Below are 26,736 nucleotides of genomic sequence, written 5' to 3' on the forward strand. Positions count from 1 at the left end.
ATGCACATAATTCTTTAACACCCCTAAGTCCTCACTAAACACCTCCTTAAATTCTTGAGTGACATCTTCTGCTACACTGGTTGGTTCCACTAAAAGCACTTGTTCTTTGTTGTTGGGATCTAGCTTGATGCCCAGTTTCTTCTGATCTTTCCATCCCAGCAGATTAGAACCTCTCATGGAGACATACACCTTCCCCACCGTGTGCCTGTCTTTAAAGGATATTCTCATTTTTGTCATACCCTCAAGCGGTATGCGCTCCTTGAAGTATCCAACGGGATTTATGTCTGCCTTCTCTAATACTACTCCTTGTCCTGCAAACTTCTCATCAAATTCCCTTTTGTCAATAAGAGTGTAAGGGGAGCATGAATCTGCATAAGCAACAAACTTCTTACCATCTAAAACAATTTCACATGTGGGATAAATATTACATTCATTTTCTTCCTCATCCCCCACCTGGAAGATATACGTTTTTTCTCTCTCATCTACAATTTCAACATTTTCCACCATATGTACTTTCTGGTTGAAGTTTTTACACACCTTGGAGAAATGCCCTCGTTTATTACACTTCCTGCACAGAGTGTTCCTGGCAGGACACTTCTAGTTATTCGCTAAATGACTAGGGCTACCACATTTGTAACAAAGTAATCCCGGTGGGTTGCTGCGCTGATCACCCTTGGCCTTCTCTCCCACCTTACAAATAGTATCCCCCTCATTAGATACTTTGCTTTCCCCTTTTTCTCTAATTGCCCCCTCATGTATTTTCATCTCCTTCATACACATGGCTGTATGCTCCAACCCTTTAGCTATGCTCAAAGTTTCCTCCAGATCAGGGTTCCTAGTAAGGAGTTCCTCCTGTATTCTAGGATCATTCGTGCACCTCACAATCTGATCCCTTATCATAGAATCAGTAAGCACCCCAAAATCACACGTAGCTGCTAAACCCCTAAGAACAGCTACATAATTGATCACTTTTTCATCTTTCTTCTGTGCTCTTTTGTAGAATTTGTGTCTCTCCAGAACAACATTTATTTTAATTTTAAAGTGTTCCTCTAATTTCATCAAGGTATAATCATATACATTTACCCCTTCAACTTCTTCCTGTTCATCATCAACTAATCTGCCAGTTATATCCTCAAACACTTTTCTTCCATGTATGCCTAAATTGTGTAACAAAATGTGCTGTTTTCTCACATTGTTATAATTTCCCCCTCCTATTGCTATGAGATAGGACTTGAAAATCCCTTCCCATCTCTTCCATGGTATTTCGGGCTCCCCTAGGTCATTTAGAAATGGTGGAGGTTGGCTCATTCCTGCCCCTGCCATGGCCATGCACAAAATGACACTAAATAATATTGTAAAGGAGATGACTGAAAACCACCAGAAAATGAATGAGGAGGGAAGAGTTAAATTTGACCAGGAAGGATTTTTCAGGTAAAAGGTCTTAATTATAAACATAGGAAATTAATACCCCACAGAAAGATCACAATGGATATAAATGTTGGCTGTCCCTTCACAAAAGCGAATAAAGTCCTCTTTCTGCCTCTCCAGTACCCACAAGGCTCGGAGGTAGGCGGGAACTTCCTGGGAGGATCTTTGTTACCTCAGGAGGGATCGAAACGAAACCCAACGATGAAGGAAAAGTCTCTCAAATAGTCAGGTCACCTTTAACAGCTGGAGCGGGTACATATTAATGAGACAGCGCCATAGAGACCCCCGCTGTGAACTCGGAGCGAACAGCCAAGGAGAAACGCGATAGGGCTGCGGTGCTCACCCGGGGCGCTCCGCTTCCATCCCAGCGAACAGACAAGGAGAGGCGCGGTGAGGCTGCGCTGCTCTCACGGGGCGCTCCGCTTCCTTTCCAGCGCCAACCAACACAGTCACCAGGCTCGTTGGGAAACACGAAGACCTTCACCTCACAGGCAAACTCAGGGCACAGCTAATCACCGGACGCCTGGAAAGTACCAGACGAATCACCGCTTGAATCTCCTCCGTGAAAACTGAGAGGAGCGTTAGAAAATGCCTCCGGATCAACCCAGCACACACGGCTCACCTCAGAGAGTCAGAAGAAAGCCGTAGTACCGCATACACAATTCATTCGCTTCTCTCCTGTCAAGTGCTTCAAAATCTCGAAGCAGTGGCGCATGGAAGACAGCACAGTAATTTGGAGTTTCAAAGCGAAGTCCCTGCACCAGGTAAGATGAACGTCCGATCCGTCCCAGCAGAATCTCATCCAGGGGGGGGGGGGCACCACGCTGACCCTGGCTCAGCTCCTTGACCCTCGTCGCCAGAAAAAGTAAATACACTTAAAGCGGTGAATAGTTATACCGGTTTAATGAGTACAAAATACATCAGGTGCTCCCGGCTGGGCGGACAGTCTCTCACGAACGTTCTGAGGCTGCCTCTCAGTTGACAGCTGGGCTGTACCACTATGTGAATAAGGAGGGGGGGGGGACAAGGGGAAAGGGAGGAACCAAAGGAAGTTACAACAGTTAGCAGTGCATCTTCCCGGGATTGACAACAACTTTGCTGACCCCCTCGGCATGATACGGCAGCACGTCCACAAGTGGGAACTCCCAACCCTGAGAGTCACCCTCCCATACCTCCAAAGGTGAGGGTATACCTCATTGCAACTGAACACAATGCAAAATGCCCAAACTGCACCTCCAGGCTCCCACACCCACTGTTCATGGGCAATGCTGTATGGACGAACTGGTCAGGGCTATTTGCCTACGCTTTTCCAATTCTCCCTCCTCTTCTGTTTGTGGTTCGGAAGCTCAGGAAAACGTCTCATCCTCATTCTCATAGCTCCCACTTGGGCTTGACAACCATGGTTCACCAAACTATTAGAACTTTCAGTAGTGCCACATGAGAAGCTTCCCTGCAATCCAGATCTTCTCACTCAGAACCATAGAGAGGACATGCACTCAAATCCAGAGGAACTCATCCTTGCGATTTGGCTACTAATGTCATAGAATTCAGTTACCTAAATCACCTACCAGAATGTATGACCACTCTTAAAGAGGCACGTAAACCTACAACCAGAGCATGTTATGCTGCAAAGTGGAAAAGATTTGTCTTCTACTGTGGTGGTGAACACATTGACCATTTTAATGCAATTAATCAAAACTACCTATCTAAACAAAGCTATCTATTGCATTTGCAGACTTCTGGATTAGCGTATACTTCAGTGTGCCTACATCTAGGTGCGGTAGCAGCCTACCTGAAAAATAGATATCATTTAAGATTGTTTAAGGTACCAGTTTTTAAAGCATTAATGGGAGGCCTTAAAAGAGTAATTCCACCCAGGCATTCCCCTCCACCTGCTTTGAATCTCAACATTATACTTACCAGCTTATGAGTCTACCATTTGAATCCTTATATAATTGCCCCCTCCTATTCCTATCTGGAAGGTAGCCTTTCTAGTAGCCATCACCTCTACTAGTCAGTGAGCTCCAGACACTAACCTTGGAAGATCCCTTCTTCCAGCTACACAGGGATAGGGTAGTACTTCGAACTAACGAAAAATGATTTCCAAAGGTAGTTTCTACCTTTCACCTAAATCAGTCAGTTGAATTACCGGTCTTCTTTGCACGGGCTTATTCAGTTGCAGAAAGAGGCCTTCATACACTAGATGTTAACAGCTTTCTTGTACAATATTGACAGATCTAAAGAGTTTCATAACACTAAACAACTTTTTGTAGCTTTTTCAGGGATGTGGAATTCCTATAGCCCGACGCCCGGGACACATTGTTTGGGGTCAAGGGCAACAAGGTTTAATGTGCATTTTGTCCTTGGGACAAGTAGGCCCAACCCTCTGCAGCACAAACCCTTTGGCTGCCAGTTTACAGTACCACATTGTGGCTCAGGGAGGGGCATTCTCTACAATTAGGGTAAAGTGTGTGTTATATGTAATATGTGTGCTAATGCTGTTCAAACTTGTATATATAGTTCATTAACGCAAAGCCTTTATTATTAGGGTGAGCACTAAAAGTAAATGTTTTAAGCTCAGCCTGCACTACTGACGGTGGTTCCAGTATAAAAGTGTACACACATTTTCAAAGTTTAATAATATGAGGCTCTGTATAATGCACCCAGAATGCTCTCTGATTATATGTAAATATTTGCTGAAGCTTGAAAGCAGGAGTGATGATTCTTTGCTTTCAAAATAAAACGTTCACAAAAAAATGCATCTAAGAAAAGAAAACCTTGAGCTAAACTACTGTAAGATTTTAGGTACCGTATCTTTGCAGCATCATTTAGGAACATGTTGATGTATGAATAGTATTTCCCATACATTTTCAGAATAGAATATCAGTGTAACCAGTTTAAATAAGAATATGGAAAACAAGCACAAACAAGCATTGGCAAAACTAGTGAATCTGAAATTGGTGGTCAGCCTTTTGGTTTTGTCAAGGCGTGACTTGTTTAGGCATGTTTTTTGTAAAACCTTAACAGTGTTGGAGCTGCTGGGTCCTCACCATTCTAACAAGCATTGGCAAAAGCAAAACAAAAAATTGTTGGTCTCAGCATTCATTGCCACAGCGGTTCTGGGCACTGAACAAAACTACTTTGTGTGCCAATATGCTTCTTCTAAAAGAGCAAAATACTGTCACTTACAGTGACACCAACTGATAGACAGACGGAGAGAGACAGAATAAAAAACAAAACAAAAGGTCATGGTTAACCCCAGGCCTAATTTGAGGCCCAATTATTAAAGAAAGTCTCAAAAGTGCATCCATGGTATATATCCTTGCATTAAGTGCATATGTACAGTTTCCATGAATTCACAAGAATTTACAGAAGTAGGCCAAGAAATAGTACTCCCAGAAAATATTTGTGAACTGCATTTTAGCATGGGCAAAATATGCAGGTGTAGATTTGCTTAAGTGAAAATCTGAATGTTTTAAAGTTCACTTTTCCTCCAACCATGTTTTTCCCAACCCTGGAAGAAGTTTTAAGTCTGCCACTGTCAGTAGCAAATTTCTAACCGTTCTCAGTATGTGAAATGATTAGGGAAGAATTAGTGAAAACCCTTAAAACATGCACATTAGTAGGTTTGCACAGACTAAAAAGGGCATTCCCACCCTGGAACTATTGCTTACCGCTACCTTCAGCCCCAGTATGTAGACCTGCAGAAACATAGCAGCATAAGGGAATTGCTTGTATTCAAACACCACTATGGTATGAAACCTGGCATAATCAGAGAGGCTATATCAGTACTCTTGTATAATGAGACTAGCAGCCCGTCCCGACGTTGTCCGGGAGCAAAAGGCTGCTTCAGGGCCGCAGCCCGTCCCGACGTTGTCCACCTTCAGGGCCCCCAATCAGCCGAACCGCCACCTTCATGGCCCCCAATCATCCGCACACAGTTCACCGGCACATACCGCCGTCTAAACCCATTTTCTGCTGAAGATTTATTTGATCCAGTATTCTTCAAAGCAATTTTTCCCCTGCTAGTATTGAAAAAGCATAATGCATCAAGTGGAAAGTTATTGTCAGCCAGGAAACAGGAGCTCTTTACAATGGAGGCATTTTTAACAGGGACTGGTAATCTAGTGAGTGCAGGGATTCTGTTAACATAGACAGATTTGAGCTATTGATTTTGTCATAAGATGTTCTACTTATAAGAATGCATTAAGATTTAAATTAAGAGGTGGCCATTTCATTGCTACACGAGGGTCTGCAGCCTAATTATTTCTGAAGAGGCAAGAATACACCGGCAATTGGAACCATCCAAGGAAAATGAAAATATACTTACACCTAAGCGTCTGCTCCTTATCTTCACATATCCTTGCCTGACGACGTCATTAAAATTTGAAGCCATCCTTTAAAAGCCTATGGAGAACGTAATTCGCAATCGTAAACGTTCAGGTAAACCATGGTTTCCGATATCATTTGCAAATTGGCATCAGTGCCGTCCTTTCGACCACGCGAAGAGTAGCATGTTTCCTTTGTTGTTTTTTAATCCACTTGCCGACAGAGAAAGGGAGCTGCGGGGGAAAAATGTAGAAAATGAAAGCGCAAGAAGTCATGAGACTGAAGCCGCATCAGCTGAGAGGACTGTCTGACTACATAGTGGAATGCACCACTCCGCTGAAGAGGGTTGTTATGCTGCAGGGAGAAGCCTTTCTGTTCAGCACCGATGGTTCACCCTGAAAAGCAGATGCACATGCATTCACCCAAGCTGCCTAACAATTCCAGGACTTCACCGCTCCTCCCCGCGCTAGATGATGTCAGCACGTCCACGTTGTTAGCGCACACGGCCGGCGCTACTTCTTAGGGACTACTTTTTTTTTATTGTTTATTTTTTTAATAACGTTTATTTTATTATTTTTTATAGCCTATGTCCATGTACTGGACCCCCCCTTTCCAACGCTGTATTGGGTGTTGCGATTGGTGGTGTACTTTTCGAGTTTACCTGGCTCAAAGGACACAGTTCTCTCTTTATAATAGTAGTATAGATTGCTGCGTAATTTGTTGCTGCATTACATGCCACAAAGAGGACAAGTGGATTTTGTTAAAAGACAAGTAGATTTATTAAGCAGCCTGCCCCCATTGACAAGTAGATATTTTATTAAATTCCACACCCCTGAACTTTTTCAGCCTCTCACACAGGAAAGCTCATATCTGAATCTGGTATCTCTAGATGGATAATCAAATATCATTCAGACATGTTCAATCAAAACTAAAAGAACTTTGCCCACACCTCCAAGAGCAAACTCTACTCATAAGATAAGAGCATCTATGGCTTTTCTGGGAAATATACTAATAGCAGAAACTTGTAAAGCAGCTACATGTTCAACCCCACACACTAAACATAACTGTGTGGATGTTTTAGCATGCCAACAAGCAAATGTAGGACAGACAGTGCTACGCACTCTTTTTCAAACTACTGCAACACCCTTCGGTTAGCCATCACTTTTTGGAGGGCACTGCATTATAGTCTATGCAAAGCATGTGTATCGACAACCACTCATACCATTGATGATGTTTACCCTGTAAGCATCTGTTCGTGGCATGTAGTGTTGCTGGTTCACATGCACCCACCCTCCTCCACCGACACTTGTGGCCATTACAGTACCTAGCTACACTATCATATGCATGGTCGTCTTTTTAGTAACACTTACTCACATTCCAGTCTCACTTGAATGGGGAAAAACAATCTAACAATGGAGTTGATGCCCATACGCAATATCACCAAGAGGGGGAGTCACTTTACCTCGTGACTTGAAAGACTTCTTCGTAAAAAAACAACTTGCACTAATCCGTATCCAACACTAGATGGCAGGAATATGCAAAGCTGTGAATCTACAACACTACATGCTAAGAACAGACGCTTACAGTGTAAGAACCATAATCCTTCTGGATGACCCATAAAATGTACATATTGTTTCTTGGGACTTGCATAATCCATCATGGCACATGTTTCACCCATTTTGATATTGTGATGGACTTTGTAGGCCAAAGGCAGATTTCCCCCTATAAATTGTCACTGGCGATAAGGCAGTAAACCACATTGACTTTCTCTGAGTGTCTACTATTATTATAAGGCCTATCCCGGTCAATTTCTAACCCTGCAGAGTCCCCTCTGTGCCAGGTTACCTGTAAGACTGTAGTCCCACACATGCAGTCCGCACACGCGTATGCATACGTGTTCCCATGTGTCCAGCCAAGTGCCCCTCACCCTTGCTACGCCACAGGGGTTCCCATCTAAAGAGGCGGAAAGGCTGGCGGTAAACACGCGTAGTCAGACTGCGGTTGAGTACACAGTTGTGAGGCTCACCCACATTAAAAAGTCCAAAACCAGGTGGTCCAAAAGAAAAAAATCCATGCAGATTTAAAGGGCAGGGCCCATTTTGTTACACTGAACATTTGATCAAACAAATGATATGCTTAGTTAAAGGTGTTGGTTAGCATTGTTAAATTATTTTTGTACTTCTCAATTATACAGTTGAAACTTCAGTTCTAATCAGCAATTGTAAAAATGATCTCAAATGCCCACTGGAGTTAACCTGAGGCACTCTCACACTGATTGGCAGATGAGACAAACAACCTGATACATTGGATGGGCTGCAGAATAATTGGCAAAATATGTGTTGTTTATGCTACCTCTTGTATATTTTTTTAATTAATTTCTGTCCTGGAAGTCCGTAATATCGAAAATATTTAAAAATCTTTAGAAGGCAAAAATGCTGGAAAACTACCCTCACAGCTAAGTTTATTTTCTAGTTTTTCCACTGCAATTTCTCTATTTAACAATAGAAAAGTTCTGTAAAAATTGAGTCTATCGCTACCAAAATATTTACATTATAAATATTTTCATTTTAGATCATCTATTGTGTATCTAGCATCCTGGAAGTGTTGAGATGGACTCAGCGACCCACAGACTTAAATGATGCTGAAGCTGGTGGATTTGTCACTGGTCGCATGCCCAATGGTGATCCAATCTTCCGCAATCCCTGCACTGAACTCATTTCTACACTTCTCAACAATGTGTTCTCTCTCATCAGGTGAGTTGCGTTAACATATTCATGTTTAGTATCAAGCAATCAAGTCTGTCTTGCATAGAATCATTATTAAACGCATTAGCTATCTTGAAGTAGCCATTGTATTACAAAAATGTGAAACTAAACTAAAGTGAACGCTTATTGACAGTATATGCCCAGGTTGAGACCCTGGAAGATAAGGTCAACTCCTGGATCACCACTGTCTTAGACAAGCTTATCCCAATGCCATCAGTTTCAAAACCAAGCCTTATCCTCCAGCACCTTGGTTTAATCACCAGCTGACAGCCCTTAAGAAAATCTGCAAAATTCTGGAACATCAGGGGGTAAATCTTACGATCTCATTGCCAAAGGCAAGGTCAGAGAGTCTATCAAAAATTACTATATGGCTATTAAGAATGTGCAAATGGCTTTCATTGTGGAAATATATTTATGGGCTTAAAACTCAGCTAAGGAAATATTATTTATTGCTAAATCCATTATGGATCCCATTACAAGGTTCCTAATCCTCTTAACTTGGAAGATTAATCCAACGAGTTGGATTTCTTTTCCCCATAAATTGCTGGAATTTATGGTATTTGTAATGCAACTCCCTTTGGAATCGTGTTTGAGTCTAGTTGCATCATGAATTCAAGTGGGGAGCCATCTCTGACTGTCTCTGATCTTATTGTCACCTAGAGGTTTGAGTTGATTTTCAACTCAATTAAATCTAGATCCTTGTGGGAAGCTGCACCTTTTTGGGTACTCCATATAGTCAGCAGCATTATCTTCCCTGCTTTGATTGATCTTCTCAACCTATCAGCCAGCACAACTAATGTTCTTCAGACCTGTAAACATTCTATGGCTGGAGATACTTATCCTTCTTGATCGGAGTGCTGCATTCAAAGCACGTAAGTACCCATTCAGTACTCCTCAGGGAATGGGGAATGTGGTATTGTAGGCATGGATTCACAATGATTCACATCTTTTGGTGAGAGGTGATTGTTTTAGTTTGCCTTCAAACTCTATGCTTTTAACACAGGGTCGATAGCTTTTGGCATTCCTCTGGACTCCTCGCTGAGCTCCACTCTCTTTAATATCTATGTTTGCCCTTTGCAATCATTGTTGAAGCAATTTGGTTTTCATTTCTGTCGTATACTGATGATACCCATATTGTCATCTCATTATCTTCAGACCTAGTTAACAATTCTTCTCAGCTCAAATCTTTTCTGATGGCTGTCGCTCCAAGATTTTAGCAAAACATTGTTATTCAACAATTGTCATCATTTCTAGAGTCTAAAAATCTTTTGAATGACTCCCAGTCGCGATTTCGACCCAGTTAATAGTACTGAATCTGCCCTACTTGAATTATCTGAATTTATTAAGAGCTATTTGGATCAGGGCACTTTAGCATTGGTGGTTCCATTGGACTTCTCAGTAGCATTTGATACAGCCTTAAGGAAGGCTCCTACGATTTCTGAGTGCCGAAAGAAATTCTAAAAACCTATCTTTTTCATTATGTTTCCCACCATTTCTCTACCTCCAGGTTACGAACATACTTAGTGCTGGGATGCTTCTTTGAAGCAGCTGTATGCTTTACAAGTAGTTAGTTCATTGTTATTAGTATTATGGTTACTGCCTCAAAGCTTAATGGCAGCCTAATATTTGGAAACCAGTTGAATTTTTGGGGTCTGTCTTGGTGGCCAGATGTACTGGGACCTCTGCCATTGCCCTACCAGATTGTTAAAAATCTGGAAATATGGCTAGATGACAAATTAAAGTTTGACCAGCAGATTAACAAGGTGGATGCTTGTTGTTGAGGTGTACTTAGATGTCTCACGAAATTCCTTTGGTCTATCCCAAAATACCATAATTCAAGCTCTTATAATCTTGTGCTTTGCTTATTGTCATGTGATTTATTTCAGTCTTACTAAGGTGTTAAAAGACTGCAGATTATTCACAACTCAGCCACTCGACTCCTTGGCCCTATTCCTAAGTGCTTTTTAGTTTCTTCACAACTTTGGGACCTCTGCTGGTTACCCATTGTGAAGCGCATTTAATTTAAGGCTCTCTTATTTTGATAAATACAGGTCCCCACTATTTGAGGTATCCAGAAGCCATTTTACTTATGACCACTACAACTCCTATGGAGAGGTGTGGTGCAGCGGCCAGGACAGCTGATTTTGGAGCACAGGGTTCACGGCTCGATCCCCGGTGTCAGATCAGCCCAGGACAATGTGACTCTGGGCAATAGCTCACTTAATTTCCATGACAGCCCCCAGCGCTTTGAGACCCATAAGGGTGAGTAGTTTGCGCTTTACAAATACCGGATTTACTATGGTGACTAGAGCCCTTCTGTGAGTCTTTTCCAGAGTGGGGTTTCCCAAGGAGGTTTTGTCAGACAGAGGTACAAACTTCATGTCTAGCTACATCACGGCAAGGTAAACAGAGTATGGTGTAAACTATAAGTAAGTGCTAGAGTAGGTTTTGAGACTGTAGGAATGTGTTACAAATGTTTAATTTAAGTAAGGTACACTTTGAGAGGTAAACATTTAATAATGCATTTGAATTACGATGTATGCCTGAATTTTTTCAGCAAATTTTCGTTATGGTTTTGTTTTTGTTTTTGATTTGCTGTTAAGTTTGATAAGGAGGGTTTAACTAGTCAAGGTTTACGCTATGTACAGTTCATGCCATGATATAATATTAGGTTCACATTGTGGAGAATGGATTGTTTCAGATGCTCGCATTTATAATGATGACTTGTTATGATATTGAGCAGGTCACTAACCTGGTCCTGTATGTTTTCCTTACAGACCCCTGAGGAAGGGTCCTTGTTCTTTTGACCCGAAATGCATTGGGTGTTATTTTGAAGATTGGGAAATGAATTTAATAACATGATAAGATGAACATATTGATTATCAGAAAGATGAAAATAAACGTCTAATGCATCGATAAAATGGAATGAGTTTTTGAATTACAATCAGTTTTGAAATAGAATTAGGAACAAATTGTTCCAAGTGCGATTGAGCGCGTTTCTTCGTGAGAAGGTCCTTTCTCACTCCATATTCCTTGTAAACTATAAGTTTACCATACCCTACCATCCACAGTGCAATGGGCTTGTGTTGAAAGGTTCAACAAGACCCCAAAGGGTATGATCATGGATTGTCTTACTACCCTGCCTTCTCTTTGCCTACAGAGATGTTCCTCAGAAGGGGGTGAGCTACAGCCCATTTGAACTTCTGTTTGGAAGTACAGTTAGGAGTCCATTATGTCTAGTTAAGGAGGGCTGGGAACAGCCTCCCAAACCTTCTAAACAAGATATTGAGGACTATGTCCTTGGCCTGTGTTCACGTATGGCTGAGTATATGAAGAAGGCCAGCAAAAACGTTGAGGCCGGCCAGGGGCTTCAGTAAGCTTGGCATGACCAAAAGGCTGTATTGGCTGTTTACCAGCCAGGACAGAAAGTGGGTGGTTGAGTCTGTGGCCCCAGCAGCTATGCAAGGCAAGTGGCATAGCCCCTACACCATCTTGTAAAAAAAAGGTGAGGTAATCTACTTGGTGGACCTAGGCACTCACAGAAGTGCTCACAGAGTTCTTCATGTGAACCGCCTAAAGCCTTTTGTTGACAGGGCTGACATGAGCTTCCTCGTGGCAAATGATGAGGGACAGGAGGAAAAGAGCACCCCCTCCCCTGAGCTCCTCTGTCAGGACCGTATTGATGGGTCAGTTGATGGAGTAGCCTTTGCAGGCAGACTCAATGACCAGCAGCAAGCTAATTGTAGGCAAGTCCTCAATCAGTTCCCACACTTGTTCTCTCTGACTCAAAGTCAAACCACCTGGTGTACCCATGAAGTGGACACAGGTGACAGTCTGCCTGTCAAGAGTAAAATCTCCAGACAGCCTTCCCATGTCATACACTCCATCAGGTCTGAGGTCCAAGACATGCTGGAATTGGGGGTCATGAACCTTCAGATAGCTCTTGAGCTAGTCCTGCAGTTCTTGTGCCAAACCTCACACCCAAGATGGTAAGAGAGAGATGAGATTTTGTGTAGACTATAGAGGTATCAATGCAGTCACTTTGAATGATGCCTATCCAATTCCCAGAGCAGATTAACTTATTGATACTCTGGTCTCAGCCAAGCATCTCCGTACATTTGACCTGACTGCTTGCTACTGGCAAATCGGACTCTTAAAGGATGCCAAGCCAAAAAAAGCATTTTCAACCTCTAGTGGACATTATCAATTTATTGTGATGCCTTGTGGTTTGAATAATGCACCTGCCACCTTTCAAATGTTGGTGAACTAAGTTCTCACAGGCCTGGATGGGTATAGTGCAGAATATCCAGATATTATTGCTGTCTTTAGTTCCACCTAGGAGGATCACCTGGTCCACCTCAGGAATGTTCTGTAGGCCCTGCAAAAGGCAGGCCTTACTCTCAAGGCCACAACATGTCAGATAGGGCAGAGGAAGGCTGTGGGCTTGGGCCAACTTGTAGGTGGAAGCCAGATTCTGCAGTTGGAGAGCAAAATCCAGATCATAATCGACTGGGTTGCTCCCACTACCCAGAATTTGGGTCAGAGCTTTCTTGGGTCTGACTGGGTACCACAGGACGTTTATTAAGGGATATCGGTCCATAGTGACTTAATGAGCTCACCTCCAAAAGAATGCCCAAAACGTTTCAGTGGACTGTTAGCTGTCAAAAGGCATTTGATGAACTGATGCACGCCATGTGCACTGCTCCCATCCTGCAAAGTTTTGAATACTCCAAAACCTTCATTGTCCAGACAGATGCTTCTGAGGTAGGGGTAGGTGCAGTATTAGCTCAACTTAATGCAGATGGCCAGGACCAACCAGTAGCTTTTATAAGCAGACGGTTGACCCCCAGGGAGAAGCGTTGGTCAGCTATTGATAGGGAGGCCTTTGCTGTGGTCTGGACCTTAAAGAAGTTGAGGTTATATCTGTTTGGTACCCACAGTGCAGAAGCGCAGGCTGTGAAGCAGAACAGCGAGGGCACAGTTTATTGAAATTGAACGCAGGCGGTAAGAGGGTGGAGGTGCAGCAGCCACGTAGAGAAAGACGGAAACTCACAGCAATCAAGCCTTGGCCAACGGGCCAGAGTAATACTGTGCCAAAGGGCTTCAATAAGGTAATTATGCTGTAGTAAGAGATCCTAATTGTGCTGACGATATGGATGAAGAGCGTTGAAGCAGATATGGTGATGAACCAGTACTTTATTGGAACAGGCTGCGACTAACCAATGTGCTTCAGAGACCGGGGCACGCAGAGGAACATCTTGCACTTTTACCACGATCCCTGAACCTTGCTGAGAGGCGGGAAGACCATGCAGGAGCGCTATAACAGTACCAGAGGCATCCCGCAGTGCGGGGCACGCAGAGGAATTACCGAAGCACTTGTAGTTTTCCCAAGATCCCTGAATCCTGCTGCGACGCGGGAAGGCAGGGCAGGAGCGCTATGACTGTACCCGAGGCGTCCAGCTGGACGGGGCATGCAGAGGATTCACTGTAGCACTTACTTTTCCCACTATCCCTGAACCATCATGGGAGGTGGGAAGACCGCACAGGAGCCCTATTACTGTACCAGAGGTGTCCCGCAGCGTGGGACTCACCCAGGGGACGTCAGGGCACATCTTAGCCTGGAAGATGCCGAGTCAGACCACCCCTCTTGGTTGTGTGGGATGGAAAGAGCAGTTTCCCTGTTTTTCTGCTGGTGAGTACCCAAAGGGAGAGCCCCTTAGCAACTTTTATATCCTCACGGGCCTTTTTAGATAATCATGTGACCAGAACTCTAAGAGTGACATCGAGGCCCGCTGTTCGGATTAACCCACTAACCCCTCCTAGACTTATAAACATTTAAAAGGACCCCAAATACTGGTGACTACCGGCCAAGATTGAACTATGGGGGAAAGGAAGGCTGAAGCTAAAAAGATGCTCCCTACAAAGTCTTCATCTAAGATGGGCTCTCTTTCATCTCTCTTAATCTATCTCACGTGGGTGATGGAGGTGATCGCAAAGCAGATATTGACCGTGGAGGAGACCTTAAATGCAGAAACTAGGGGAGAAAGCCAGAGAGAGAAGACAAACTTAAGAGAGGGGTTCCCAATATTCAAAAGAACTGAACATCGATTGTCTAAAAACTACTGTGTACAAAATGTACCGGACATTGTATGGGTTAGTGACGAAGATAGTGACACTCAACCCCCGCCAAAGCGATCTAGAAACCTGGGAAAGGAGAAAAGGGCAGCACAAGGCGGCCAGGTAGACCTAAAAACAGTGAGCAAAAAGCCACAGAAAAGGGTAACAAAGCAGAAAAAACTATTAACTTCACCATACGAAGGACAATACGATGGGACACCAACTCTTAAGAAGCGTTATTGCTCAAAATATGATTTAAATAAGCTATCTAAGCAGATAGAGGGGTTAGAGAGTATACTAAAGGAAGACCTACCAAAAATGGCGGAGAGGCTAAAATCCATAGAGGCTTCAATAGAAAAACACTTATGAAATGCTACCCCTAGCAGTGATATTGACATAAATAAGCGTGTGGGTTCCACAAGACCTAGGTCTGACCGAGTATCTCAGTCAAAAGCACTAGAACCGCTAAATAGGCGAACTACACAGGAAAGGGAATTATGGAGAGTTACATTTGGCAAACCAGGGGAACCCGACAGGGTCGCGAGGTTGTAAACTTGCCCTGGTCCTGAAGGTCACCATCACAGCAGTAATAATAGCAGGAGAGATGTATATATACATTTCCAGAAGAAGGCCCAAGATTATGCATTATTCCTAAATAATCAATCTAACCCCAAACGTATCTCCACTCCATGATCATGAAGGGGAATCCTGGACCGCCCTGAGAATTAATCTATTCACTGGCTTAGCACATGGATAGGATTAACCGAGTCTTTGTTCTCCGAATTTGAAATGGCTAGAAGAATAGCTTGGATAAGCAAAACCTGTGTGGTGTGAACATTTTGATCTCCCCACCTGGTGCAAACAATTTTTTAAAGAGCAGGTAGCCTCGTCATTAGGCCCCAGGAGGTGAATATTGTCCCATTAGGTTACTTTTACCAACCACTAAAGATGGAGAGTAGTAGAAAAATTACTAGGTACCACCCAGTGGAAACCTCCCCTAGGTATAGTGTCCCAGTAACTAATAATTTTGACAGTCTAACCAACTTGGAATATATTGATTGACTAAATAAGGGGCTTGACAACAAATTGAAAAGAAGGTTGGAGTTAGAAATCTGCCCACCAAAGCAAGTAGTCACAAGCATCTTCCAAATTATCCTGCTTCTAAAAATAGACAATGGATACCACTCACAGTGGCTCATTTATCGACTTGGCTTCACTTGGCTGATCAAGTGCAAATTGTAAGTCACACAATAGAGTTTGCTTCCATCATTGCATGTACAAGCCAGAGACAGATACCATCTAGTGCTCCTACTGCTATAACTGTAGATGATCCCCTGAAGAATTGCAATGATAGAAATGACTCCAAGATAACTAATATAGTTTATTAGAATGTTGTAGGAATTTATTTAAAGATAGCAAACCCGATAAGGTGCGATTTTATATCAAAGTTTTACATTATGTGTTTTCAAGAAACTTGGGTAGAGGACTCTTCATATTAATGGTTACCGCACTTTCTATACTCCAGCTGTGGCTAGGAGGCATAGGAAGGCAAAGGGAGGATTGTCTATATATCCAACATGCTAATTGTAAGAAAAATAGAATGGAAATTTGTTGAAATATATCAAGTAATAACATTGCATACTGATAAAAAGCAATGTGTTGATTTGATAAACTTGTATAACAATGCTCATCCCGATCACATTGGGAGGACTCTGAAAAAACTAGAAAATGAACTGAAGACAATCCAAAATGATAATGAAGGGGATGTGTTCATCATTTAGGGAGGGGGGTGGGGGGGATTTTAATACTGCTCTGTGTCCAAATAATGGGAGGGAAGTATGTGGCCTCACGACAGAAGAGGTGAATAGTGATACACATTTCCTACATTCACAATACGGGGAATCCTTAAACGAAATAATATCTGAAAGAGACACGTTCGTAATAGATTCCTTACCTTAGAATATCCCCAGGCGATAGTCTGGATCCGGAAAGTTTTCGTCAGCAGTATCCCTGCGAGTCAGAAGGTGGCGTTGTGCGGTTCCGTGTCTGTCGCTAGCGCAATGCACGCCGAGATGACGTCACGACCCAAAACGTGCAATTTCTTTCTATCTCAACTGTAGGAGAGTAGGGTCTGCAATCCTATGGTCACCCCAGATTTTTGCTTTTTGCTTCACTGGTTTACGACTTTCCCTGGCTGTGGGCCTGCTAATCAGACCCACAGCCTAGCTGTTCTCTCTCTAAATTGACAACCATGTACCTTAGGTGCATTTACCAATTGGTACTGGGCCACCTTATCAGTCCCTGTACAGTGTACCATAGGTACCCAGGGCATAGGTGTACCCAGGGCCTACCAGGGGCTGAAGCATGTATTATGCCACCCCTGGCTGGCCATCTAAACAGACACAACTGGCCGCACGACAGCTGGGGCAAGGTGGTGTAATCACCCTTTGCTGTAGATATAGTATACCTATATCTAACCCTAAAAATGGACACATATATTCCTATCAGTCACTCCTATGGCAAGCCTTATCAATCCTGAAGGCAGAGTGCTTGGAATTATGTGAGATGGTGCTCTGTCATGAGCTGAGCCCGTCTGCAGCTTGCGGAACCAAGTCCTAATAGCTGTTCCATGATAGCGCTATACCATATACTCTTAAGTGCATTAATCCTCACGGTTAAATGCTAACTTTGGTATAGCATTATCAAAACATGTCGAGTAAGGTGTCATACGAATTGGAATACTACCCCCTCGCCAATTCTGGCGACGGGGGTAGCATTCCACCCTTCTAGAGGGACACGACATGTATATAACTGAGAACCCCGGTTAAAGTTAACTCGAGCCTTGGCATCACAAAATGGATGCTTCCACCACAGACACAAGTCTGACCTCCTGCTGCTGGGAGTCCTTCCAGCAAGGGAGGCTTGGACAAAGGGTTTCTTGCCTTGGGAAGTGCAAGCACCACCCCAGACAGGATTTTGTGTATTGGGTAGGACAGGCCTGAAAGGAATGAGACATGCCCGGGGCACACAAGGTGTCCTGTGCATACACCGGTTCAAAGGATAGGGGGTGTAACCACCCCCCTTCCTGGTCCCACCCAGGGGAGGGACCTAGTCAGTGGTGCAGCCCCCTTTAGGAGAATAAAGGTAGGAGCTGGTCCCATTCCAAATTAGATTATCCTGAACAACTTACAAGAAGAAACTCTAGACTTCGACGTTCTGTTCCACAGAAGACTGAAGAATCACCCTTGTGGGCAAGGAGTGTCCACCCTGCACAAGCAGGCACCATCAAGCGTCCAGCGGCTTCACTTTGTCGTCTTCCCTCGAGGATCCAGACTTCAGAGCCCGACGAGACCCGGATTCCCAGACCTCTCCGACCTCAACTCACATCTGCAGCACAGCTGAGATCCGTGGGTGCGACGAGACACGTGGGACCGGCCATCTTGAAAGAAACTGCACTTCGCTTCCAGCACGACTCCCGAGGTAAATTCGACCAAGTGCTTTGGGGATTGAGAAGCCCCAGCCCCGAGCAGCTCCTGCACCGAAGAACAGCCCTCCAGCATCCACGAGATCGGCGTGGGGCCTTTCTGCCTGTTTGCTGCTCGACGCGTTGTCTGGTCACTTGCTGGCTGACTAGTGGCCTCCTAGACGACGAACCTTGAAATCTTCACTGCTGGTCTGGTTGCTCCAGACTGGCCCTTGCTCCCTTCCAAAAGAGGAGCACCCCGGACCCTCCTGGTCCACTCCAGACGCCGTTTCCACTCACCGCGTGGGTTGCCTTTGCCAAGGCCTGTTGACGCCGAATCCGGATCCAACACCGCCGACAGCGAGAGCCTGCGTGGGACAGCTCGTGCCTCCATCCTGGTCGTCAAAGACACCTCCTGGTCCACGTGGCTGCAGAGACAAGCGTCCACTCTTCACCTGATCGCGACGACAGCATCTGGTTCCTTCCTGGTTCCACACCGGTCACTGGCTAGTGACTTTGAACACTGTCCCCTCTGCTTTCAGGTCCTCTTCTTCACCGATCCACCCTTGGATCGCACCGGTCATCTTCCTCCTGGTCGCCTGCAGCATCTTTTCTCCCAGGCTCCATAGACTTCAACGCGAGAACCCGACACACTTTGACACCTATGCTCCTGCAGCCCGTGGGTGAGATAACGAGAGCATTTCGGTGCTCAAGGGTAGTTTAACTGTCCTAGTGTCCAGATCCACAGTCGTTTTAGTCCTAACTAGTCAGGATTGTCCGTACTCACCTTTAACTTGAACTGTACTGTCCATAGACGTTGTTACGCATCTCGCGTGTGAGTTCTCATTCTGCACACGCGTCCCATGGGCCTCCTATTACTTACCTAAGGTGAAGATAGCGTAGTCCTAGCGAACCTCCAGCCTCTGGACAGCTCCATTCCTTCTATCGACTTTCACATTCCACTTACTTAGTATATGGTTTGTCGTGCCCCTAGGGCACCATTGTAATTTTGTGCAACTTATCGTATTTTTCCTAAGAGATTGTCATGTGCTTAGCCCTCTGACCTCATAAAGAGTTCAGAGGTGTTTGTTATTAATAAATATATTGTTTATTTTCATAACAACCTGTGTGGTGTCCTTTCATCTGGTATTCAAGGGGTTATATGTGGTAAAACAGCTGGCTTCACATGCCAAAAGAGTTTAGCCTAAGACTGCTTTTTCCATGCTACCACTAGGATAGCTGGTCTATAAGGTTGACTTACAACCAATCACCATAAGGGTTGTTTGGACTGATACAAGGTGGTCACTAGAACTAGTGAACATCATATATCAGGCCAACTTCTCACAACCGCCATGTGGTACTCCAACAAACAGGGCGGGGTGGGGTCATGGACCCTTTGCCAGGAGGCTCTGCGCCTCTGGCAGTGGCTGGAACATCAGGGCATGACCCTGGTGGTTCAACACCTGGCAGGTTCCCTGAACGCCAGGACGGACGAACTCAGCCGTCGGTGCATGATGGATCACGAATGGGGTCTGAACTCGGACGTGGCGCAAGGCCTCTTTCAGCAGTGGGGAGAGCCTTGGTTAGATCTATTCGCCACCGAAGAGAACGCGCAATGTCATCAGTTCTCCGCGTTGGAATTTCCAAGGCGGCACTCGCTCGGAGACGCTTTTCGTCGCGAGTGGAATCTGTTGTACGCCTTTCCGCCTATACCTCTTCTGCCCAGAGTGCTGAAGAAGATCAAACGCGACCGGGCCCAAGTCATCCTTGTGGCTCCGGACTGGGCACGAAGGTACTGGTATCCAGAGCTGCTCAGTATGTCAGTCGATCCCCCGGTTCGTCTGCCTCTTCAGGAGGACCTTCTGTCGCAGCAGCAGGGGACGGTCCTCCACCCGAACCAGTCCAGTCTCCACCTCCATGATTGGAGATTGAGCGGCGACAGTTGAGGCCATTTGACTTGCCTCCTGAAGTCTGTGACATAATTCTGGCAGCCAGGGGTCCCTCCACAAAATCGGTTTACGCCTGCAGGTGGAACAAGTTTGTGGCATGGTGCACAGCAAAGGCTGTGGATCCTATTTCTGCCCCTCTTTCTGAGGTTCTTCTCTTCCTTCTTTCTCTTGCCCAGCAGGGCTCTGCTCTGGGCATTATCAAGGGCTACCTTTCTGCCCTTTCAGCCTTTCTAAGGCTGCCTGATCAACCTTCTTTGTTCAAGTTCCCTATTGTAACTCGCTTTCTGAAGGGCATCACACACATATTCCCTCCTGTTCCGTTTGTGATGCCCCAGTGGGACTTGAACCTGGTTCTTACATTTCTGATGTGTGCTCCCTTTGAGCCACTCCACAACTGTCCTCTTCGCCTTCTTACCTTGAAGACTGCTTTCCTGGTTGCCATCACCTCTGCCAGGAGAGTGAGTGAGCTCCAGGCTCTTTCATGTACACCCCCTTTCTTTTCTGTCCATCCGGACAAGGTTGTGTTGCGGACTAAGCCGTCTTTCCTGCCCATGGTTGTCACGGCCTTCCATATCGGGCAGTCTATCACCTTGCCCACCTTCTTTCCAACCACCGCATCCCTGTAAAGAGGAAGAGCGGCTCCAGCGTCTGGACCCAAAACGTGCGATTTCATTCTATTTGGATCGCACACGCCAGTTCCGGGTGGATGACCATCTCTTTGTTGGTTACGTGGGCGCTATGAAGGGACGGGCGGTGCACAAGAGGACCATCTCTCGGTGGGTCGCCTTGTGTATCAAAGCATGTTACTCCTTGGAAAAGAAGGAGCCTCCTGTTGGGCTGAGTTTTATCAAAAAACAAGGGGGACCCACTGAATGGCTCGGGACCATGGGTATCAGTTATTTTCTGGAAACAAAGGTCCTAAGCCTAGAACATTATTTCAAAGCAATGTAATATAGACCCCAATCGGAAACTATATGTTCTTTTCTTATACCCAGCCGGGCAAAGAATTTATTAAGAAAATATGACAAATATTCACAATATAAGTTACAATTTGGCAACAAACATTTGGCGTCTGAAGTAAGGCACAGGCCTGTGCCGTACTGAGAAATAGAGATAAGTTGTGAAGGAGGGTGCAGAGGAGAGGACAGTTTACGTCAGGCAAAGAGAGAGTTTGAGCGAAGCTGGATACTGCTTAAGATTCAAATTGGCAGTAGTCCCCAGAGTAGTACATACATATATAAATGTTCATAAATCAACTGTATGTATACTAAACAAAGTCGACGGCGTTTCGATCCCGCGCTCAAAATCATGGGATCATCATCAGGACTTAATAATTGCCTGGTTTAACAAGGAAAATGTGCCCTCTGGGCTGGAATAATCCAAGTTGCGCGTAGATTTGCTCCAAAGAGTCAAGTGGCTGGTGGCTGGTTCGTGGTAGCAGTTCGGAAGTTAAACAGTGGCCGGATAATTTGAATGTCGAGGCATGCCCCGTGTGGGTTCCCCGTCTGGTTAGTTTCGAGCAGTGTTCGATATAATATTCGATCCGCGTTTTGATAGAAGCTTGACCGTTGGTGCGGTCGGTAAATTACAAGATCCGCTTTAGAGGGATGGTCGGACGGTGTGCCGATACACTGGTTCCTCGTAGGTAACGCTGCTTCCCCTAACACCTTGCCCACCTTCTTTCCGCCACCGCATCCCTGTAAAGAGGAAGAGCGGCTCCAGCGTCTGGACCCAAAACGTGCGATTTCATTCTATTTGGATCGCACACGCCAGTTCTGGGTGGATGACCATCTCTTTGTTGGTTACGTGGGCGCTAAGAAGTGACGGGCGGTGCACAAGAGGACCATCTCTCGGTGGGTCGCCTTGTGTATCAAAGCATGTTACTCCTTGGAAAAGAAGGAGCCTCCTGTTGGGCTGAGGGCCCATTCCACTCGGGCCACGGCGGCTCGCACTGCCCTGGGTCGGGGATTCCCCTTGCAGGACATTTGTCAGGCAGCTACGTGGGCATCGCTGCACACGTTTGCAAGACATTACTGCCTGGACAGCCAAGTCCGGAGGGATGGCTACTTTGGCCGTTCTGTCCTCCAGGACTTTCTGGTGTGATTATTGGTTCGCAGACCCACCACCGGGGTTGGTATTGCTGGGGTATCTATTCTAAGGTAAGGAATCTAATACTAATCTGTTTCTTTCAGATGAACAAGTTACTTACCTTCGGTAACGATATATCTGTAAGAAACAGTAGTTCGTATTAGATTCCTTACCGCCCCACCCATCCTCCCTGTTCTGCGAACCGATATCTAGGGTTAAGGTCATCTCCTTTCAGGGCCCTAATTTCAATGGCACCAGTGTTGGTTTTTAACATGGCTCAGCGCTTCTGGAGTGGAAAAGCTGTGTCTAAGAACTGACGTCAGCACGCGGAGGCGGCGTCTAAGTACTCCGACGACGTCATCACGGCGCCGACGACGGACGCGGAGCCGCAGACGACGCCTACCGACGCGCAACGGTACTGCTATGCAAAAATTTCCAGATCCAGTCTGACACCTGGGGATATTCTAAGGTAAGGAATCTAATACTAACTACTGTTTCTTACAGATATATCGTTACCGAAAGTAAGTAACTTGTTCAATAACACAAGGCTATGCAAGATTATATGGCAAACCAAGTCCCTTCTACTCGCCAGTTGGATCAGTCAAGGATCTACTGTTCGACGTTCAGGAGCTTCCTTCCCCTTATCCGAGGCGCTGCCGGATGCAGAGCGCCGCCTGTACCTGGACCTCCTCTTCCCTTTCATCCGTGCTCCCCCCGAGAGGTCTGCGACTGCGCCCCGCTCAATGATGAATCCGACTCCACACCCGGCGGTGTATGCGCCCTCACCTTCTCATCTGTCCATTTACCCACCTCCTCAGGGGTATCGAAGAAGTGAGTCCGGGACTGAAAAACCACCCGCAGACCGGGCCGGATAGAGCAAGGCATAAAGGGAGCCAAAGATCTCTAAGACGAGCCTTGGCCACCGTGAATGATTGCCCCTGCTTTTGCACCAAGCGCGTATAATCCGGAAAAATCAAGATACACTGGTTTTCATACAGTAGGGGTTCCTTGGCCCTGGCCTGTTGCAAGATAGTGTCTCGGTCGTGATAATTAAGCAATTTGGCTATCACAGGCCGTGGGCGAGCCCCCACCGGCGGATTTTGCATGAGGGCCCTGTGTGCCCGCTCTATCGCAAAGTATCTAGACAGAGAGTCGGAGGGAGCCAACTTTCCATCCACTGCGTCAAGAAGCCCTCCATATTGCCCTTTTCACAGCCCTCCGGGAGTCCAACGAAGCGCAGGTTGTTCCGCCTGGCACGCCCTTCCGCATCTTCCGCTCGGAGCGCCAGACCCTTCTGGATACTCTCCATACTGGCCACCTTACGCTGCAGGGCCGCGACGTCGTCCTCCACCCCTGAAATCCGGGTTTCTGCCTCCGTTATTCGGGATACGGCGTTTCGCAAGTCCCGGTGCAGTAATGTAACATCCAGCCCCACTGCGCCTACTTTCGGGTCCAGCATATCCCGGGATTGGGTTATGGCTGCCATCAAAGCCACGTTGTCCGGTCCAGAGTCTGTTTGACCGCCTGCAGCCCCTGCATTCCCACCTGGTCCCGTGAAGTTGTCGATGGGCCCATGTTTCGTGATCCCTACACCGCCTTTATCCCGCGTCAGAGTCACATAGGAATGGTAGAGAGTACAAAGGTCTACTGCATATACTAGTGATTAGAGTTATCTCTATATACATAGGGAAGGGATACGAATGGATATACTCGAAGAGTCACATAGGAATGGTAGATAGCACAAAGGTCTACTGCATATACTAGTGATTAGTTATCTCTATATACAGAAAAGTAGAGTTCCATTAAGTGGGGCCGGAGGGGGGATGCAGTCTCAGCACCAAGGGAGGGACAGAGAAGGGCAGGAAGGTGAGACAAATGAGAGAGGGAAGCAGATAGTAACGAGTAGTACAGCGAGGAGTGTGTCAGAGGCAACAGGAGAGACAATAGAAAGGTCGCTAGGACAGAGGGGGAGGTCAGAGATCGCTAAAATGGCGGATCAGGAGAAAGGTAGAAGTAGAAGCGAGTCATAAGAAGAAAATGGCGGGGAGCACAAAGGTCAAAGTCCGAAAGTCCAGGAAGAGGGCTGCCATAGCCAGCAAGTCCGGGGGGAGGAAGGCAGTCCGCAGCAAAGTCACAGCTTCATCGTCCATGAGGAGCTGGGGCAGAGGAGTTCGATCCGGAGACCAGGGGTCAGGGAAGAAAGACCACGGGCCGCTCCAAGCCATCGCAGACGCACTCGCTGAGCAACATTGCTTTGGGCAGTGTCAACATGTCCTGGATGACTTCGAGACAATTGTGAGCGCAGCGCACTCTGTTGAAGAGCTTGCCGCAATGCGCAAGATAGCGGCCCAGGGCGGCCCCGCAGTGGGTGTTGCGCTCGCAGCGCCGCCGAACCTCGGTACAGCCCAGCACGCTGGCCCCCGAGGCGCCTGTTTGCGGGAAGCAGGGCTCGATTGCGAGCTTGGTGACGCGACAGCTCTCGTCCTTGGCACAATCGCAGTCCTCCAACGCCGACCCGTGCCGGGTCTGGTTGAGCTGGATGAGGGCGGAGATGCAGTGGTTGGGGCAACGGCGCCCGCGAGGAGGCGAGGCCCTGGAGAGGTCTGCGTGCTGCAGTAGGATGGTCTCACGCGCCTCGCTGTACATGGCTCCGTCCATCACCACCCCCTTTTGTACCGCTTTGTTCGCCATAACTTGGCAGGGTATGCTCAGACGTGAGTCCCTTGCTCACTTTGCCACTGGATTCAGTCAAGCCTGGCTGAAGATGGCTGAAATGCCAGAAACCGGTCTTGGAAGCTTGTTTCCGGTCCAGGGAAGGCATGGCTTGGCAGTCCCACAAAGTCCTCTCCTGTCTGGATGGACAAAGTCCAGTTGCCCCTGGACTACCAGTCGCCCATTATCGCAGTTAGAAGACAATCCTTCCTGGGTCGCTAAATCGCCTTCTGAGGGTCTCAGCAACCCTCCGACAATAATCCCGGGCTCGACGAACTCTGGATCAACTCTGTGCGTCGTGTCTTGGTCGTCAGTCCTGCATAGCAGCTGTGGTAGTGGGTTGAAGCTTCTTCAGCTGGTGTGTTTAGGTGCTTCGAACAGGAGGCCAGTCAGCTGTCCCTTGGTGTTCTCTTAGCTTGACAGGGCTCTGGAAACAGCTTCTCATTGAGCAGGATACAACAGGCATAGTCCTCTCTTCGCTAGCCACCATGTGAAGCAGGTGTAGACTTCGTTGATTCAGCCTCTTTGCTGGTTCCTTGGTCCTTCTTCCAAATCAGTTGAGATCTGCGTTCCAGAGTTGCACTATTTATTTTCAGAAAATACCCTGAGGGTAGGATGTGATTTGTAGCCCATGGACTACCAGGTTCCCTCACCCTGATTATCATTTCCTGGAAAGTGTGGCATCTGGCTGTTCCAGGATGCAATATTCTGCCCACCTCCAACATGGTGACACCCCTCTCTCGACACTCCGAACTCCATACCTCACCCCAGAGGTGTGGCCACCAAGGAAGTACACGCCCTTGGAAAAAAACGGTTTTGCAACAGGCTTCTGCTCTCCTGTCCTCAGTGCCAGCCTGTCTACCTAAACAATAGAGCAGTCCCTCTACCAAGTGTTACCAATTTGTCCTTCAAAGGTACCCTCTCCTTTAAAGCTCGCCTTTTGGTCTCGCACCCTTGTGGCTTCTTGCAGAAGGCAGGTAACACCTCTCTCCCACACAGGCTCTTATTGTGTCCTCTCCTGCGAGTCGTTAGCACGCCTCACAGGAGGGCAGAAAGCTGTCTGCAGGACAAGCCTCGTGTACATCAATAAACGGGCACTGGAAACCTTGTGTAACTAAAGTGGCAACTGTTGCACTTTGCCCACCAGTGACATTAAATTCGATTTAACCATAAAATCAGAATGAATACACTTATTCATACCAACTGTAGTAGTCCCATTCAGAAGGTAGCAGGGCTCCGTTGCCAGTTTGTAACTCTGTACTTGCTAATGGGGCTACTAGGTTTTCCACAGTAAAAACAACAATTTAGGATTTTTACTGATTGAACATGCAAAAGAACCTGTTCCATGTTTTAACATACAGCACCCTGCCTCGTGGCTCCATAGGCCCGCCATAGGAGTGATCTACCTATATTAAAAAGGGAGTTTTGAGTTTTGCTGCTACTTTAAATGGCAAAGTCAAGTTAAAAGTTTTAAAGTGCCCTTCCAGTATTCAGTGGCAGACTGGGAGCCATGTTTTACCTTTTTCCCCTCTGGGTGGCACAAAAATTGCTCTAGTCCCTTGGGGGACACTATAACGCACAGGCCCTGGGGGCCCCTGGTGCTAGATACTGTGTACTTACAAGTAAGTTGAGCTCTTCCAATTGGGGCCAAGTCAATTAAAACTTACAGCATTTTAAGGGTCAGAGCACATGCACTGAATCCTGTTTAGCGAGGCGCAGTGCATTTCAGAGCCATCATACCAGTCCCCTAGTATTCAAAGTGGGACAAAAAGGGGGGCTAAACCTGCAAAAAGCCTGTTTCCTTACAGGGGGAGTATGCAAAAGACCTTTATTTGTACTGGCTGCAGTCCTCTCTCCCTGTCTCACGCAGAGGTGACAGATGCTT

The 26,736-nt window shown here is 46.2% G+C and overlaps 1 protein-coding gene across 2 annotated transcripts in view; it reads left to right on the top strand.

Moving 5' to 3' along the window:
- Positions 1-26,736, top strand: part of LOC144762304 (exportin-5-like) — a 2,548,278-nt gene that overhangs the window by 1,710,220 nt on the left and 811,322 nt on the right. For both annotated transcript variants that reach the window (XM_078647452.1, XM_078647453.1), the window contains one exon: positions 8,329-8,510. In XM_078647452.1, the coding sequence (XP_078503578.1) occupies positions 8,329-8,510 (182 nt within the window). The remainder of the gene's footprint in view (positions 1-8,328; positions 8,511-26,736) is intronic.

Source organism: Lissotriton helveticus, chromosome 6 (genome assembly GCF_964261635.1).
Source record: "Lissotriton helveticus chromosome 6, aLisHel1.1, whole genome shotgun sequence".
Classification (NCBI taxonomy): Eukaryota; Metazoa; Chordata; class Amphibia; order Caudata; family Salamandridae; genus Lissotriton; species Lissotriton helveticus.